Below are 15,732 nucleotides of genomic sequence, written 5' to 3'. Positions count from 1 at the left end.
TAGTTTACACCCATCCACAAACCCACACCTGTCTTTATTCTCCAACCAGCAAGGAAGGGGTATTACTGGTATTAGAGTTCCGCCAGGCCAACACATTAAAAGGACTGTAAACAGGGCCGTCTTAAGCATATCTGGCGCCGTGGTGCAAAGATCCCTCCGGCCATATAGTTGGCGGGGCGCAGCTTCCATCCTAAGCCTCTGCAGGGATCGCTCTCCTCCCGCGGAGGCTTGGGAAGGAAGTTGCACGTCTGCCAGCCATATAGTTGGTGGGGTGCGTGCAGCTGGTGTGCATGCAGGAGGGAAAGGGGAGGCCACCGGCAAAGCCGCGCAGCTCCCCCACTCGCTGGGGCGCCCTTGAGAGGCCGGCGCCTGGCGCAACGTGCCAGTAAGCCCAATGGGAAAGACGGTTCTGGCTGTAAAGCATGAGTAGGGAATCTTTGGCCCTACAGAGAGATGTTGGTGGACTACAACTCCCATCAGCCCCAGGAAACACGGCCAATGGCCAGGGCATAGCTGCCAAGTTATCCCTTTTTTTAAGGGAAATTTCCTTATGCTGAATAGGCTTCCTCGTGAAAAAAGGGAAAACTTGGCAGCTATGGGCCAGGGATGATGGAAGGGCCACTGGTTCCTCATACCTGTCTTAAGACCAGGCATCCTCAAACTGCGGCCCTCCAGATGTTTTGGCCTACAACTCCCATGATCCCTAGCTAACAGGTCCAGTGGTCAGGGATGATGGGAATTGTAGTCCAAAACATCTGGAGGGCCGAAGTTTGGGGGTGCCTGCTTAAGACAGCGGAAGAACCTCACGAGCAAATATATCCTAAATAGGCTGTCCTCTTCTACTGCTGGTACTAGGACGCTACATTTTAAGCAGTCAAATTAGGTTAGCTTTTTTACATTGTTTTGTATGAGGCTCTATGGATTTATTTTATGCACTTGTTTCTTTAAAAAGTTTTTATTTATACTTTTCAAGTTTATACATTTCATTAGTTTTACAATCAATTTAGCATTTCAAAGTTTGACTTCCTTCCCCCTCTTTCTGCGGTTCCTTAAATTTATTTCTTAATATCTTCTGCAGATCCAAGTTCATTTAATTCGCTTGTTTAATTATCTACTTTAAATATATCCTCTTATGAAACTGCAGGTTGTTACAATAATCTTGCCAGTGTTTTTATCTGTTTGAAATGTATCCGTAATATTAAATAAACCATTTCCATTCTTTTATAAAAAGTTTGTTATCTTGATTTATTATTCTTGTAAGTTTCTGAATATTTCTGCATATTTCATACAAAAACTGAATGGATTCAAAAACTTATGGAATATTCTCTGCACTTGTTGACCTGGTTCTTTTTTTTTTATCGTTTACAATACACGTTAATTTTTTTGCTGTTTATTTGGTAACTGTGAGGTGACTGAGGCACAATTTTGTGGAGGGGTGGCACGCTGATAAACTGATGGTGAGCAGAGGTGTTGGGGTCTGGGGCTGCAGGCGGTCAAAGAGCTGCAAATATTTTTGCAGTAGGGTTCCTCTCTCTCCCGCATCTAGCCTTGACAAACTGGCTTCTTGATGCCTTCCAGTGAAAGCATGAACAGTTTATTGGAAAGAATGCTACCAATTTATCCTAAGCAATTCTTGATTTACTCTCTCACACACACAAAATTCTAGCAACTGGTTCTGAATCACTCTTTTCTTTTTTAGGCTATCCTTTTCTTCATCGCCTAGCAACGCTGCTTGGAAACCCCCCACCCCACCAAAAAACCCCACACACCCTAGATAATTCTGAACTGGAGCTTCTTCGATCTCCTCTAGGGATTAGATCCTGCCTGCTCTTCTGTGCATTATAAAGACCAACTAAGTTTTTATTTTGGTATGAGCTTTTGTGTGCATGCACACTTCTTCAGATACAGTGAAATGGAAGTTTCCAGGCACTTATGTAGAGAAGGGGTGGGGAGGGGTGGGGATGGGGAGGGGGGATCACTCAGAAGGGTGGTGGAAATGGGTGATTTTTTTATTTTACTTCGATCCAGACCAACACGGCTACCTACCTGTAACCTTCTGTGCATTAGTAAAGTTATTTTCAAACTAGCCTGGCACCCACCTTTCCCAAATGTTCACTCACCTTTTGCAGAATGTGCTAAATCATGATTTGTTGAGTTGTTTCTTTAAAAAAATTGAATGTGATTGGTGTGTTCTCTCAAGTGTGGACAGGCAAAGCACGACTGAGGGTTTTGGGGGGTTCCTGTGCCTTTAGTTAAATGTTTCCTGCTGTCAGCTTCTGCCCCTCCTATTGCTTCTTGCTGAGCATGGCCTTGGCATGGCTGGCTGGAGGGTTGATGGGAGTTGTGGTCCAAAACTGCTGGAGGGTGGCAGGTTGTCGAGGGCCGAATCAGAGGATTTCAGTGGCAGTTAGAATCATAGAATTGTAGAATTTGAAGGGATCCTGAGGACCATCTAGTCCAACCCCCTGCAATGCAGGAATATGCAGCTGTCCCATATGGGGATCGTACCTGTTGTGTATTGAGTCAAAGGATTTTATCTCTGTACTAGTGGTTTTCAGCCCGTTCAATAACGGGCGCTAGAATCCTGGGGTTCGGAGAAGCGCTTGCGCAGCGCTTCTCCGAACCCTGGGACCTGTCCTTGCTGTCGGCGGCAGGGGGACAGGAACGGAGGAGGAGAAAGCGCTGCTTTTTCCTTCTCCGTTCCTCTCCCGCAGCCGCCGACAGGAAGCAGATATCCCAGGGTTCGGAGAAGCGCTTGCGCAGCGCTTCTCCGAACCCTGGGACCCGTCCTTGCTGTCGGCGGCAGGGGGACAGGAACGGAGGAGGAGAAAGCGCTGCTTTCTCCTCCTCCGTTCCTCTCCCGCAGCCGCCGACAGGAAGAAGACATCCCAGGGTTCGGAGAAGCGCTTGCGCAGCGCTTCTCCGAACCCTGGGACCTGTCATTGCTGTCGGCGGCAGGGGGACAGGAACGGAGGAGGAGAAAGCGCTGCTTTCTCCTTCTCCGTTCCTCTCCCGCAGCCGCCGACAGGAAGCAGACATCCCAGGGTTCGGAGAAGCGCTTGCGCAGCGCTTCTCCGAACCCTGGGACCCGTCCTTGCTGTCGGCGGCAGGGGGACAGGAACGGAGGAGGAGAAAGCGGCGCTTTCTCCTCCTTCCTTCCTCTCCCCCAGCCGCCGACAGGAAGGACGCGCGCACTCTTCCCCCCCCGCCTCCTCCAACCGCCGCTCCGGCGGGAGCGGCGGTTGGAGGAGGCAGAGTGGGGGGAGAGTGCGCGCGCGCAGTCTCTGCTGTCCAATCCCTGTATCCCTGGGGCACATGCGCAGTGACCCAGGGACACACGGGACATCTGGACGCAGGGACAACATGGACATTATTATATAGGACTAGTGGTTTTCAGCCCGTTCAATAACGGGCGCTAGAATCCTGGGGTTCGGAGAAGCGCTTGCGCAGCGCTTCTCCGAACCCTGGGACCCGTCCTTGCTGTCGGCGGCAGGGGGACAGGAACGGAGGAGGAGAAAGCGCTGCTTTCTCCTCCTCCGTTCCTCTCCCGCAGCCGCCGACAGGAAGCAGACATCCCAGGGTTCGGAGAAGCGCTTGCGCAGCGCTTCTCCGAACCCTGGGACCCGTCCTTGCTGTCGGCGGCAGGGGGACAGGAACGGAGGAGGAGAAAGCGCTGCTTTCTCCTTCTCCGTTCCTCTCCCGCAGCCGCCGACAGGAAGCAGACATCCCAGGGTTCGGAGAAGCGCTTGCGCAGCGCTTCTCCGAACCCTGGGACCCGTCCTTGCTGTCGGCGGCAGGGGGACAGGAACGGAGGAGGAGAAAGCGCTGCTTTCTCCTCCTCCGTTCCTCTCCCGCAGCCGCCGACAGGAAGCAGACATCCCAGGGTTCGGAGAAGCGCTTGCGCAGCGCTTCTCCGAACCCTGGGACCCGTCCTTGCTGTCGGCGGCAGGGGGACAGGAACGGAGGAGGAGAAAGCGCTGCTTTCTCCTCCTCCGTTCCTCTCCCGCAGCCGCCGACAGGAAGAAGACATCCCAGGGTTCGGAGAAGCGCTTGCGCAGCGCTTCTCCGAACCCTGGGACCTGTCATTGCTGTCGGCGGCAGGGGGACAGGAACGGAGGAGGAGAAAGCGCTGCTTTCTCCTTCTCCGTTCCTCTCCCGCAGCCGCCGACAGGAAGCAGACATCCCAGGGTTCGGAGAAGCGCTTGCGCAGCGCTTCTCCGAACCCTGGGACCCGTCCTTGCTGTCGGCGGCAGGGGGACAGGAACGGAGGAGGAGAAAGCGGCGCTTTCTCCTCCTTCCTTCCTCTCCCCCAGCCGCCGACAGGAAGGACGCGCGCACTCTTCCCCCCCCCCGCCTCCTCCAACCGCCGCTCCGGCGGGAGCGGCGGTTGGAGGAGGCAGAGTGGGGGGAGAGTGCGCGCGCGCAGTCTCTGCTGTCCAATCCCTGTATCCCTGGGGCACATGCGCAGTGACCCAGGGACACACGGGACATCTGGACGCAGGGACAACATGGACATTATTATATAGGATTATTATTGTCTGTATGTGCATTAGGATAAAGTAACTGCCTTTTGGTTCCAGAGAGTACAGCTACTATTGGTTCATTTAAGCTGCTTTATTTGGATCCTCTGTCTTATTGGTTTCCTCCAAAAGGCAGCACTGTGATTGCTTGATATTGTTCCCTCCAAAATGTATCCCTTTCTAGCTAGTTCCCTGTCCCTATAAATGTAGCCTTCCTGCCCTCAGAGTCAGTCTTGTTCACTTTAATAAAGAGCTGTTACTAGAAAACTGTCTCCAGCATGTTATGTCAAGAGAGCTGAAATCACAAACCCCACGTCACAACAGTACCTGCAACCTTGCTGTTGTCAGCACCACGTTCTAACCAATTTTGCATTCCAGTGTTGGTGACCTGGGCTCTCTACCCCTTTCTCTACGCTTCCTCGGCTTGAGGTCTACATTCCTTCTTCCTGGGCCACTTTACAAGGGACAGGTGGAGAGGGTTGGAACCAAAAAGACTCTTGTCTTTGAACATTAGACTAGGGCCACATCTGGGTCCAGGCCCTGTAGTTCCCCAATCCTGGTAAAGAGGGAAAGATAGTGAAGTAAACAGCGGGGTATTACATTATCAGTAAGATTCAAGATGTATAATTGTTAAAGGCAGCTCAGATATTTCATTTCCTAAATTGGGATGGACCACCATGCCCATTTTGTACACCAAATATTCCAGATAAAATTCCTGGCACCTCCGTTCATTTAAAATACTTTCTGCTACTTTTGAGTACAGCATTCTCAAGGTAACTAACAAAGGCACAACTTGGGTTGTCAGTAAAATAATAAGCTAGAACAATTTTTTAAAATTATTTTTTAATTAAGAAAAAAGGGATGAAGAAATACAAATGTTGGCCACTCCCAATGCTGCGTGAGCATTATAATTTTAGGATTATAATTCACAGGGCCAGGAATGTCAGGCTTTTAAGAGAAGAGTCGGTCCCAATCCTACCTGGAGATGCTGGTGATTGAATGCATGCAAATCAGATGGTCTGACACTGAGCTGTGGTTCTTCATCGTATCGAGCTAGGCCATTGATCTGTCTAGGTCACACAGGCTAGCAGCAGCTATTCAGGATTTCAGGCAAAGTCTTTCGCTGCCCTTTCTAAGAATGCCAGGAATTGAACCTCAGATGATCTCATGCAAAGCAGACACTCTACCGCCGACGCTTCGACAAATCCTACCCTGTACAATGTTTTGCGCACGTGGAACTGAAACGAAACTCTTACGGGGTTGGAGAGAAAGTTTTACGTTGTTTCCGAAACCATTTTGATTAAAAAAAAAATCAAGGGCCCCTTCTTCCCACGTTGTCTAATCTCCACCCACTCAAATCTGGACTGGCTTTAAATCGAGCTCCTTCTCTTATGCTACTCACAATAATAAGTTCATGGGTGCAAGAGTGGGGGAGGAAAAACGCCACTCCTTCCCGAGGTTGTTTTGATGTTTAACTATCACAGCTATAACAAAGGGCGGCGTGCCAACAGATTAACACGATGAACAAGGCAGATGAACACACCCGCCCACATGAATTACTTACGCTGTGATGGTTTTGAGCCATCCACTGTGGATCGTTCCCTGTGTTGAAATGGGCAACTGCTGCCACTGAGAACAGCAAGAAATTGTTATGGCATGGAGTATTCAGGATTCTGGTTGTTCCGTCCTGTTCCCCCCCCCCTCCCTGCATTCTGCGGCAATGGTACACGCACAGTCTTCATTGGGCTGTTTTGGGGTACAAAGTACCACACCAAAACCTCCTATTTGTCCCGTGATTTCAAGTCACAGGTCCGAGAGGCCAGTCGGGTTTGCCGTGGATTGATGTTGGTTCCCATTCAGCAGTAAACAGCGGGTTTTCCCCGGGGAAAAGTGGCGGGACGAAAGGAAAGCCTCCCGGACTGGAAATCGAAAGTGTGAGTGAGCCCTCTGAGCAGCCATAAGAATACAAAAAGAGCTTGCTGGATCAGGCCACTGCCCCATCTAGTCCAGCGTCCTGTTCTCAAAGGCCCCTGCCAGGTGCGCCAATGGGAAACCAATTTGACCACCAACTTGGATGGGTTTAAAAAGAGGATCGAACAAATTCAGGAAGAAGTCTATCACTGGCTACTAAGTCATGATGACTGGGCTCTGCCTCCACGGTTGAAGGCAATAATGCTTCCGAACACCAGTCCAAAGAACAGTCGCTGGAAACCACAGAAGGAGAGAGTGTTCTTGCGTTCGGCTCCTGCCTGCAAGCTTCCCTTTGGGGCATGTGTTTGGCTACTGTGAGAACTTGATGCTGGACAAGATCTAGCAGGCTCCTCCTGTGTTCTGCAACACTGTTCATTTGCCTAAGTCTCTGCTAAAGATATTTGGGCGTATCCCTCAGAAAGCCCAGTGGAATTGCGTCTGCAATTATTTTTAAACCTGGTGCCTTGGCTGATTTAAAAGTTTTTATCCAGTGGACATATAACAAGGGAAAATATCCCAGAGAGATAAGTGGGATTTGAATAAACACATTCATAAGGACTGTGATACATGATGATCAAAAAGACATAGCTGAATTGTTTTAGAGTTGTAGGATATACAGTGGTACCTTGGTTCCCTAACGTCTCCGTTGACTAACGTTTTCAAGCGCGCCTCGGAAGTTGAACGGTTTCCGCTGCATGTTTTTTAATTTTCTCTATTGCATTTGCAGCCAGCCCTTTGCGCCTCAGTTTTCGAACGTTTCGGAACTGGAACGGATTGGAATGGAATGGATTACATTTGGGAACCGAGGTACCACTGTACTATGAACAGGGCTGGCTCCACTGCTAGGGGATGAGGGGTGGGAAAAGAGACTGCTATGTGCTACATGACTTGTCCTGTATACGGTATCCCCACCAAACTAGGTCTATTGACCTCAGGTGTGGTTCAAGATGCTATTTTGTCACATATTGGTACTGGTGCAAGGGGAAGAATCTGTAACATGGGGCTAATCCTTAGTGGCCAGATGGAAAAGGGAACCGGTGACTATACATTTAAGAAACCTTTAGTTTCATTGGCCCAGTCCTGTGGAACTCTCTGCCACAAGAGATTCAGCAGGCCCCTTCTCTGCCAACTTTTCAAACAGCTGCTGAAAACTATTCTGTTCTGCCAGGCTTACACACAGGCATGTAAGAACACATCCTGCCACAATGGTTGATGTCTGGTTGTAATTTTTTAATATATATTTTTCAATGCATGGTTTTATGTATTATTCTAAAGCACGTGGATATTTTCCCTATGAAACAGTGGCATATATACAGTATAACGTATACATATATATATAAATGTAAACAAAGACTGTAAATGAATGTGAATTGAATTGAATTTCTCCCCACTCCCTTTCCCGGATCAAAGCAGTTTATCAATGAAATGTGTGGTGTGGCAGGAGGAAAGTGACTTTTAACTGGGAGGCCAAAGCCCAGAGAGTCCAAGGTTAAAGCAGGGGGCGGGTGTTGTTTGGCTCAGGAGGACTACCTAGCTGGGTAAGAGTCCCTATGTTCTTCTCTCTGTGAGAGCTGCCAGTCACTGCAGGCTGGTGGGGAGGCCAAATGACAGCAGGCCGCACCTTTGCAACACCCCTCCTCCTAGGATGCCAACTTTGCCTCTGCTCTCCCACCTTACCTTGAGCTGCAGTTTCGTGTACGGACACCGATCCCATGATAATGCTTATCACATCTGCCACTGATTACCATAGCTGCCAAGTTTCCCCTTTTCTCGTGAGGAAGCCTATTCAGCATAAGGGAAAATCCCTTAAAAAAAGGGATAACTTGGCAGCTATGCTGATTACTGCACATTGACCTGCTGTTCAAGCAGGAGGAGATAGCACAGCTGATCTCTGGGTTTTTGCTACACACACACCCTTCCTTGGCAGTCCAAAATGTAGGCTGCAACAATCGGCAAGCAAAACTCTTGCGATATTCTGCAAAACGATGCAAGAGAGGCTGTGTGGTATAGTGGTTAGAGTGTCAGACTAGGATCCGGATGGCCAGAGTTCAAATCCCCACTCAGCCATGTGTAGCTCACTGGGTGGTGACCTTGGGAAGATTTCTGGCTTTTGCAACCTATGCCTACCTCACAGTGTTGTTTTGGGGATGGAATGAGGAGGGAGAGAACCATGTACGCCATCTGGAGCTCCTGGGAGGGAAAAAAAGAGGCAGAATATGAGTGCAATAAAATGTAAATATAAGTAGTTATCCAGATGCATTTCAAGTAGGAATTAGATTTCTTACCTGGTCCCAGGGTGGGTTACAACAATATAAAAATACAACATTAAAATCAGTTAAAACACATTTTATACCTCTGGCCCTATTGATCTCTGTATATACATTTGTTAGTACCACCTTATTATTCTGATCTAAATTGTTTCAACCGATTTCAATATAGCATTATTTTACATTTTTTGTGACTCACCCAGGGACCCAATTTTGAAGGGTGCACAATAAACCAAACAAAATATTAATTCAATTGCCTTCCGGGTGCAATTGAACTACAACTTCCATCGCCTCTGGCTATTAACCATTCAGAATATGAGCAGCCTGCTGGATCAGGCCAATGGCCCCATCATGGTTCAGAAAAGGGCAGCCAATTAAATGTTCAAGGGGTTGGAGCCACTCCCCTATGAGGAAAGACTGCCGTGTTTGGGGCTTTTCAGTTTGGAACAAAAGGCAAGGAAGGGGTGAGACAACAGAAGTTCACAAAATGCAGAATGGAGAGCATGGTTAAAGGAATGTTTATCTGCCTCCCTTGTAACCCTAGAAGTGAACTCGTGGACATCACATGAAGCTGAACGCTGGCAGATTCCATGCAGATCCAAGAAAGGACTTATTCATGCAGCACAGTTAACCTACGGAACTCACCGCCACAGGACACAGCGAAGGCCGCCAACTTGCATAACTTCAAAAGAGCAATGGACAAATTCACGGACGGTCAATGGCTACTAGCCACGATGACTATGCTCTGCCCCCACAGTCGGAGGCAGCCTAGCTTCTGAATCCCAGTTGCTGGAAACCACAGGAGGGGAAGACCTGTGCTCTTGTGCTCGGGTCCTCCTTGAAGGTTTTCGCATTGAGCCATCTGGTTGTCCGCTGTGATGCTGGACCAGATGGGCTGTTGTTGGCCTGATCCAGCCCCCTCTCCTGATGCTCTTGTCCACCTCCCAAAGAACAAGGCCATGCTCCTTCTTTACCCGGTCAGTTGGCAACCCTGCCATCTCTTCCCCCTTCCTGTGCGTGCCTGCACTTAGAGAGCACACCATAGCTTCACAGAGCATGAAAGGCCAGGCCTCAGCTGCAGCCCCACGCCCACCATCTATGATGCGCAAGCAGGCCTGGCTCTAGGGGTAGTCTCGGTCTCGCGGGGTGCCAGGGCGCCGGGACGGCAGGTGGGCGCTGTGCGGTGAAGCCCTGCGGAAGCCGTGCTGCACGCTGTGCCCGCCCAGTAGGGCGGGGGTGCCAGAGCGATCTCCGCGCCACGGCGCCATGGCGCCTGACCTGCTTGAGACAGCCCTATGCGCAAGTGCCAGGGCTGCATTTGGTTTGATGATAATAAAAAAATTATTATGAAGCTGTGACATTCTGCTGGATAAGAGAATGGTTTACTCTAGAAGATACAGATCTCTTGGACTTAGAAGGTTTTGACAATGTGTTTGGTTGGCATGCTTATGTATGGTATGATAAGATAAAGGCTCACAGAGGGTTCAAAAATCATATGATTAGAAAATCATTGTTTAATGTATGGATTATGTATAAAGATTTGCTGGAAAGGTTTGATGAGGCCCTAAGCTACTGAAGGCAATCGCGCCCTTTATATGTCCAGCTGTCCAACAACAAATTGTCGCTGTTTTTTGTGTTGAATGTATGCTATGTGGTAATTTATGGACCTAATAGGTATCTAAAGCCATTTGCACATGTTGCCATGCAACCAGTCCATGCAGAATATAGGCACCCTATATATAGAAATGAGCAAACCAGTGATATTTTAGGGAGCGGGCTAGCAGGCGGGGCCCATTACTCACATCATAGGAGCATGCACAACACAAAACACTGTTGCTGTATGTAGGTTTTTTTTATTTTATTTGTTTTTTACCTTATATTTTGGAAGTGTACATCCAGGTGTTTTTTTCCTTTAAATTTTTTGCCCCCCCCCCCCCAAGAGAGTGGGGCCCTAAGCTACATCTTGTTTAGCTTATACGCAAATCCGGCACTGGCCGGGTGGTGCGCAGAAAAGAGACCCGCGCCCGCGCAGCTCGCAAAGAGGCACGTCCCCTTTAAAGGCCGGGCCGGGGCGTGGCTTGGGAGCCTGGCAGAGCCCGGCTGGCCATGAAAGCCCTCGGAGCGGAGCACCGGCTCGGCATTCGCCGGTTGGATCAGCTGCAGCAGCGCGGGCCACCATGAGCGGGTACGTTGGCGACCTCAGCGCCAAGCAGGAGGAGGCGCTGGCCAAGGTAAGGAGAAGAGATGACCGAGAGGACTAGGAGCATGAAGCTCGTCCATCCATTCTTTCTCCGCGTTGTTGTGTTTACTTCACTCAGTTCTTAGGGGGCTGGCTCAGTCGGATCCCCCAATTCTGAGCCCAGCGTAGACCCATTTCTTAAGAAGGAAAGCACACGTAAGCAGTAGCCATGGGGGCTGATTCTCTCCCCCCCACACCCCCGCGCCCTGATTTGACTTATCCGGTTTCGAGTATCCCGCCCCCGTCCTTGGTGCTGCAAAAGACGCCCTGCGATCTCCAGGGATAACACTGCCCACTTCCCTTGAGCCCAGGAGGTGTCATGTAGCCTGGCTCCGTGGAAATGTTTACTCAGAAGTCGCCGCTGCCGCTGCCGCCGCCGCCGCCCTCCTTTGATTTCTAAGGGAGGGGTTTCATGGGCGTAGCCAGGGGGGCAGGGAGGGGTAGCTGCCTCCCGCTAAAATCAAGTAAAAAAAATTACTTAACTAAAAGTAGAAATTGTAAGAAGATCTTGACAGGTTTTTCCTGAGCACTTGGGGTCAAAAGAAAGTTATTTTCAACAACTGCTGTTGAAACGTTTCAGTCCGAACCTGCTAGACAGAGCCAGGCAGAGGATGGACAGGTGCCCCACATTAGTCCTGGCCACCTGCCCCCCCTAACATAAATCCTGGCAATGCCCATTTTTTTGGGGGGGGGGCTATGCACATGCAGGGTTGGAGTGTTTTTTGGGGGGGGAGGGGAACCTCTGCAATCATCCTGACCAGTCTACCTTGCAAGGTTGTCGTGTGGTTGTTCTTTGTCTCCTTCCCTTTTCTCTCTCGCCTCCTCTGACCCCTATTTCCCTAAGAGGTAAACAGTGGGTCATGATAGCAAGCGAGATCTCTCTCTGGCACATACCTCAAAGCTCTTCAGCAATGCCTGCGCAGGTGAGAGACTTTCCCTGGGAGTTAAGTACAGGGCAGCTTAACCAGCGTCCAAGTGGGTAACTTACATAAGGTTGGCCGGGCCAGGCCAAAGGTCCGTCTAACTAATCCCATGTTTTGCGTCCCAGTAGGTGCCAGGCGTCAGGGGACCCAGGTGGCGCTGTGGGTTAAACCACAGAGCCTAGGGCTTGCTGATCAGAAGGTCGGCGGTTCGAATCCCTGCAACGGGGTGAGCTCCCGTTGCTCGGTCCCAGCTCCTGCCAACCTAGCAGTTCGAAAGCACATCAAAGTGCAAGTAGATAAATAAGGACCGCTCCTGCGGGAAGGTAAACGGCGTTTCCGTGTGCTGCTCTGGTTTGCCAGAAGCAGCTTTGTCATGCTGGCCACATGACCTGGAAGCTATACGCCGGCTCCCTTGGCCAATAATGCGAGATGAGCGCGCAACCCCAGAGTCGGTCACGACTGGACCTAATGGTCAGGGGTCCCTTTAACTTTTTTAGGTGCCAGGCAGTGAATTTCTGGGGAAGTTTGTCAGCAGGGGAGGAAATCACAGCATCTCCTGTCCCCCTCGCTTCCCACTAGTGGTTCGCACCCCCAGCACCTGAGACTTAGAGGTGCAAGTAAGTCCTGCCACAAATGGCACTCCTCTTCAGGCCTCCATCAACTGTTAAAAGAAGCCTTGTTTGGGGTCCCCTTGCCTGCTATGTTCAACTGCAGGCTAGCTCATTTTGCCCAGCTTCTAGTTCCTCTGCACCAGTGGTTTTCAAAGCGGGTGATATGGCCCCCATTTCATTTCTACTATGAAAGCTTCGGGACCCTGGAGGCGTCCCAGAAGTGACTTTCAGCCACATGTTTTTTAAAAAAACTGCTTTGAAAAGTGCATCCTGCATGTAAATAACATTTCCCTAATTTTCACACACACACATACCATAACTCAAAAACTATCCAGCATAGGATTTTTTTATTATTCACACCAGTATCTCCGACATGTGAGATAATCCAGTATGGCGATTTTAATCAAAATCTGACATGTAGTAGTTAATTTAAAAAATAAATTATGGTGATCTGTCATGGAAGAACCCTTCTGAAGAAGATAATGGTAGTCACTCAGACCTCGCTGCTGGTGGCGAAGGGGCCTCTCCGTAACAGTTCAGGGCCCCCCAAATGTAGGTCCACCGCTGCTGCCACCTGGGGGGCGGTGGGGTCACCTTGTGCAAGAAACTGGCAGGCAGGGAGCACAGGAGGCGTGAATTTTTATCAGACTTGCTGGATTCCCCGGCCCAAGTTCCTCATGTTTCTTGAATTAATTAATTAAACTAAATAGTTTTCATTGGATTTTGATCATTGCAATACGGTCTTTCTTAGTGGGTGAGCTAGGGGACACTGGGGATGAGTTTATAGAACCTGGGGGGGGGCACAGCCAGAAAAAAGTAGCCTGCTCTAGAACCCCCTTACCTGACTCCACTTTTTTCTGCTTGTGTAAGCTCAGAAGGTCCTTTGCTGGACAATTTTGGGATTCTAAAAACAGAGGGGATCCTCCATGTTAATTTGCAAACTTGTGTACGTTTGTGTCCTGGTTTGGATGCAAGAAGAGTCCCCTTTGTATATACTGTAGAAGCTTCTACCTTATTTAGGGACGGTCCTGTTTTGTTTTGTTTTTTGCTTCCGATGTGATCGGCACTCAGCTGCCTGGGTTTGCTCTTAGAGGGACAAAATGGACAGTGCAACGAAATGCTGCAATCTATTCTTACCTTTCCCCAGAACTTAGTGCTCCTATTCAGGGTGCAAACCAGCCAGTTCTCCTCCAGCAGGCTTAACGTTTTGCGCAAGAAGCTCGGCTAGGTCCTCCTCACTTGAGTGTCTCTTAATTGCTTCTCCACTTTTGCAAACTCTCAGGGACTGCCAGTGCATTCAGGTCGCTCCCTCTTTTGTTTCTCAATGGCCTCGTTTTTTTCTCAACATCTCCAGCTGGCACTCACCACCTGAATATGCTATTGGAGTGAATTAAGGCGATTCTGCCTGTGTGAACACAGAGTTTTGGCTCTGCTGTTGTGCTCCTGGCTAATTGACCTCTTGGCCCTGCAAATCTTCATCCTTCAGTTGTTTTAAACCTAGTGCCTGTTGCCATATCTTCTGGCTGCAAATTTTGCAAACCGTATCTACTGTTTTGTTTTTATTGTTTCCTCTAAACCCCCCCCAAAAGCAAATCCCCTTCCTAGGAACATAAGAAGATGCCAAGCCAGACCATTCATCCATCCAGCTCAGTATTGTCTGCACTGACTGGCAGCAGCTCTCTGAGGTTTCGGGCAAGGGATACTCCCTGTTCTTCCTGGTAATGCCAGGGATTGAACTTTGGGACCTTCTGCATGGAAAGCAGGTGTTCCGCCTCTGTGTTGTGATCCTTCCCTTAATTCACAGGAACCCAGGAAGCTGTGTTCTACTGAGTTCATCTAGCTCAGCATTGCTGCACTGACTGGCAGTGACTCTCTCTAGGGCAGGCATCCCCAAACTGCGGCCCTCCAGATGTTTTGGCCTACAACTCTCATGATTCCTAGCTAACAGGACCAGTGGTCAGGCATGATGTCCAAAACATCTGGAGGGCCGAAGTTTGGGGGTGCCTGCTCTAGGGTGTCAGGCAGAGGACCTTCCTGGAGATGCTGAGGATTGAACCTGGGACCTTCTGCGTGCAAAGCAGCTGCTCTGCCAGTGAGTTATGGCCCTTCCCCAAATGATTCTGGTCTTGAAGTTTGGTCTTTTCCACTGATGCTGCACCTTTGATCAGTTGTAAAAAGGCTGCAGATTTTGTAAAAAATAAAAATGCACGTGCATAAGGAGAGCAGGCTGAATGATGATCTCTAGTCTGGCACCTGTTTCCCATAAAAAGCATGGTGTATCGTCACAGATGTCCTCTTGAGAAACTCACTTGGCAGGACATGAAGGCAATAGATTTCGTTGGCGCCTGGCGTCCTTCGGACCTGCAGAAACATTTCCTACAGCAAAGGTCTATGGTTTACTGGTAGAGCAAGCGCTTTGCATTCAGAAAGTCTGAGGTCCAGTCCTTGGCAGAGCCACTGCCAGAGAGAGTAGATAGACAGTAATGATTCAGATGGACCAATGGTCTGACTCAGTCCAAGGATGCTAAACCAGATGGGCCATTGGCCTGATCCAGCATGCTCTTCTTATTTTCTGAAGAGGATGGTTTTGAAACACTGCTCAAGTAGGCTGTGTTTAAAGTCTCATCCACACTGCAGACTGGTTCCCCCGTAGAATTCTGGGAGCTGTAGTTGACTCCTTGCGGAGCTAGTATTCCTAGCGCCCGTAAACTACACTTCCCAGGATTCCATGGGGGACCTCATTTGTATACTGTATATATGTGGTCTTGGTTTGGGTGTGGGCCTTTTTATTTATTGTATTTAGTTATTAAAAATGTTTCTCTACCGCTGCATCATAAAAAATATATCACAGCAATTTACAACAATATAAAAACATGAAACCAAGCAATAACATCATAAAAAGTTACAAAGACGTTAAAAGCAAGAAATAAATTAAAACCAAATACCAACAGGCCAACGTAGGGGGACGTTGTGAATAGACCTGAGGGCAGAGGCTTGCACAGAACTGAGCCAATGGCACTCCATTGACCCACCCTGTGGCATTTTTTTTAAAAATAAATAAATAGGGGTTTGGGGCTTAGAATTTCTTTTTATGCTAGGTGGTCTTTCATACTTAGATTGCTCAGCTACTAAGTGGGAAAGCATCTCAAAAAAAAAGAATAATCATGTATGTTCAATGAACATGGAAAAATACAGATATAG

General features: G+C 49.1%; 1 protein-coding gene and 2 long non-coding RNA genes across 4 annotated transcripts in view; 1 reads left to right on the top strand and 2 right to left on the bottom strand.

Moving 5' to 3' along the window:
* Positions 1–2,406: 2,406 nt before the first annotated feature.
* Positions 2,407–6,090, bottom strand: LOC132591366 (uncharacterized). Its single transcript, XR_009556936.1, has 3 exons — positions 5,500–6,090; positions 4,848–5,076; positions 2,407–2,508 (listed from the first exon to the last, which is right to left on the bottom strand). It is a non-coding gene; the product is annotated as an uncharacterized LOC132591366 (long non-coding RNA).
* Positions 6,091–7,184: 1,094 nt separating this feature from the next.
* On the bottom strand, positions 7,185–12,255 carry LOC132591391 (uncharacterized). The gene is made up of 3 exons (XR_009556945.1): positions 11,986–12,255; positions 8,619–8,681; positions 7,185–7,255 (listed from the first exon to the last, which is right to left on the bottom strand). It is a non-coding gene; the product is annotated as an uncharacterized LOC132591391 (long non-coding RNA).
* Positions 10,842–15,732, top strand: part of SEC14L2 (SEC14 like lipid binding 2) — a 43,312-nt gene continuing 38,421 nt past the window's right edge. The window contains exon 1 of one of the 2 annotated variants that reach the window (XM_035097769.2): positions 10,842–10,989. In XM_035097769.2, coding sequence (XP_034953660.1) covers positions 10,936–10,989 — 54 coding nt within the window. In that variant the 5' untranslated portion in view covers positions 10,842–10,935. The remainder of the gene's footprint in view (positions 10,990–15,732) is intronic. The other variant, XM_060269936.1, reaches the window with a different exon arrangement.

Source organism: Zootoca vivipara, chromosome 17 (assembly GCF_963506605.1).
Source record: "Zootoca vivipara chromosome 17, rZooViv1.1, whole genome shotgun sequence".
Classification (NCBI taxonomy): Eukaryota; Metazoa; Chordata; class Lepidosauria; order Squamata; family Lacertidae; genus Zootoca; species Zootoca vivipara.
Note: the sequence above shows the minus strand (reverse complement) of the source record. Positions and strands in the feature narration are given on the sequence as shown.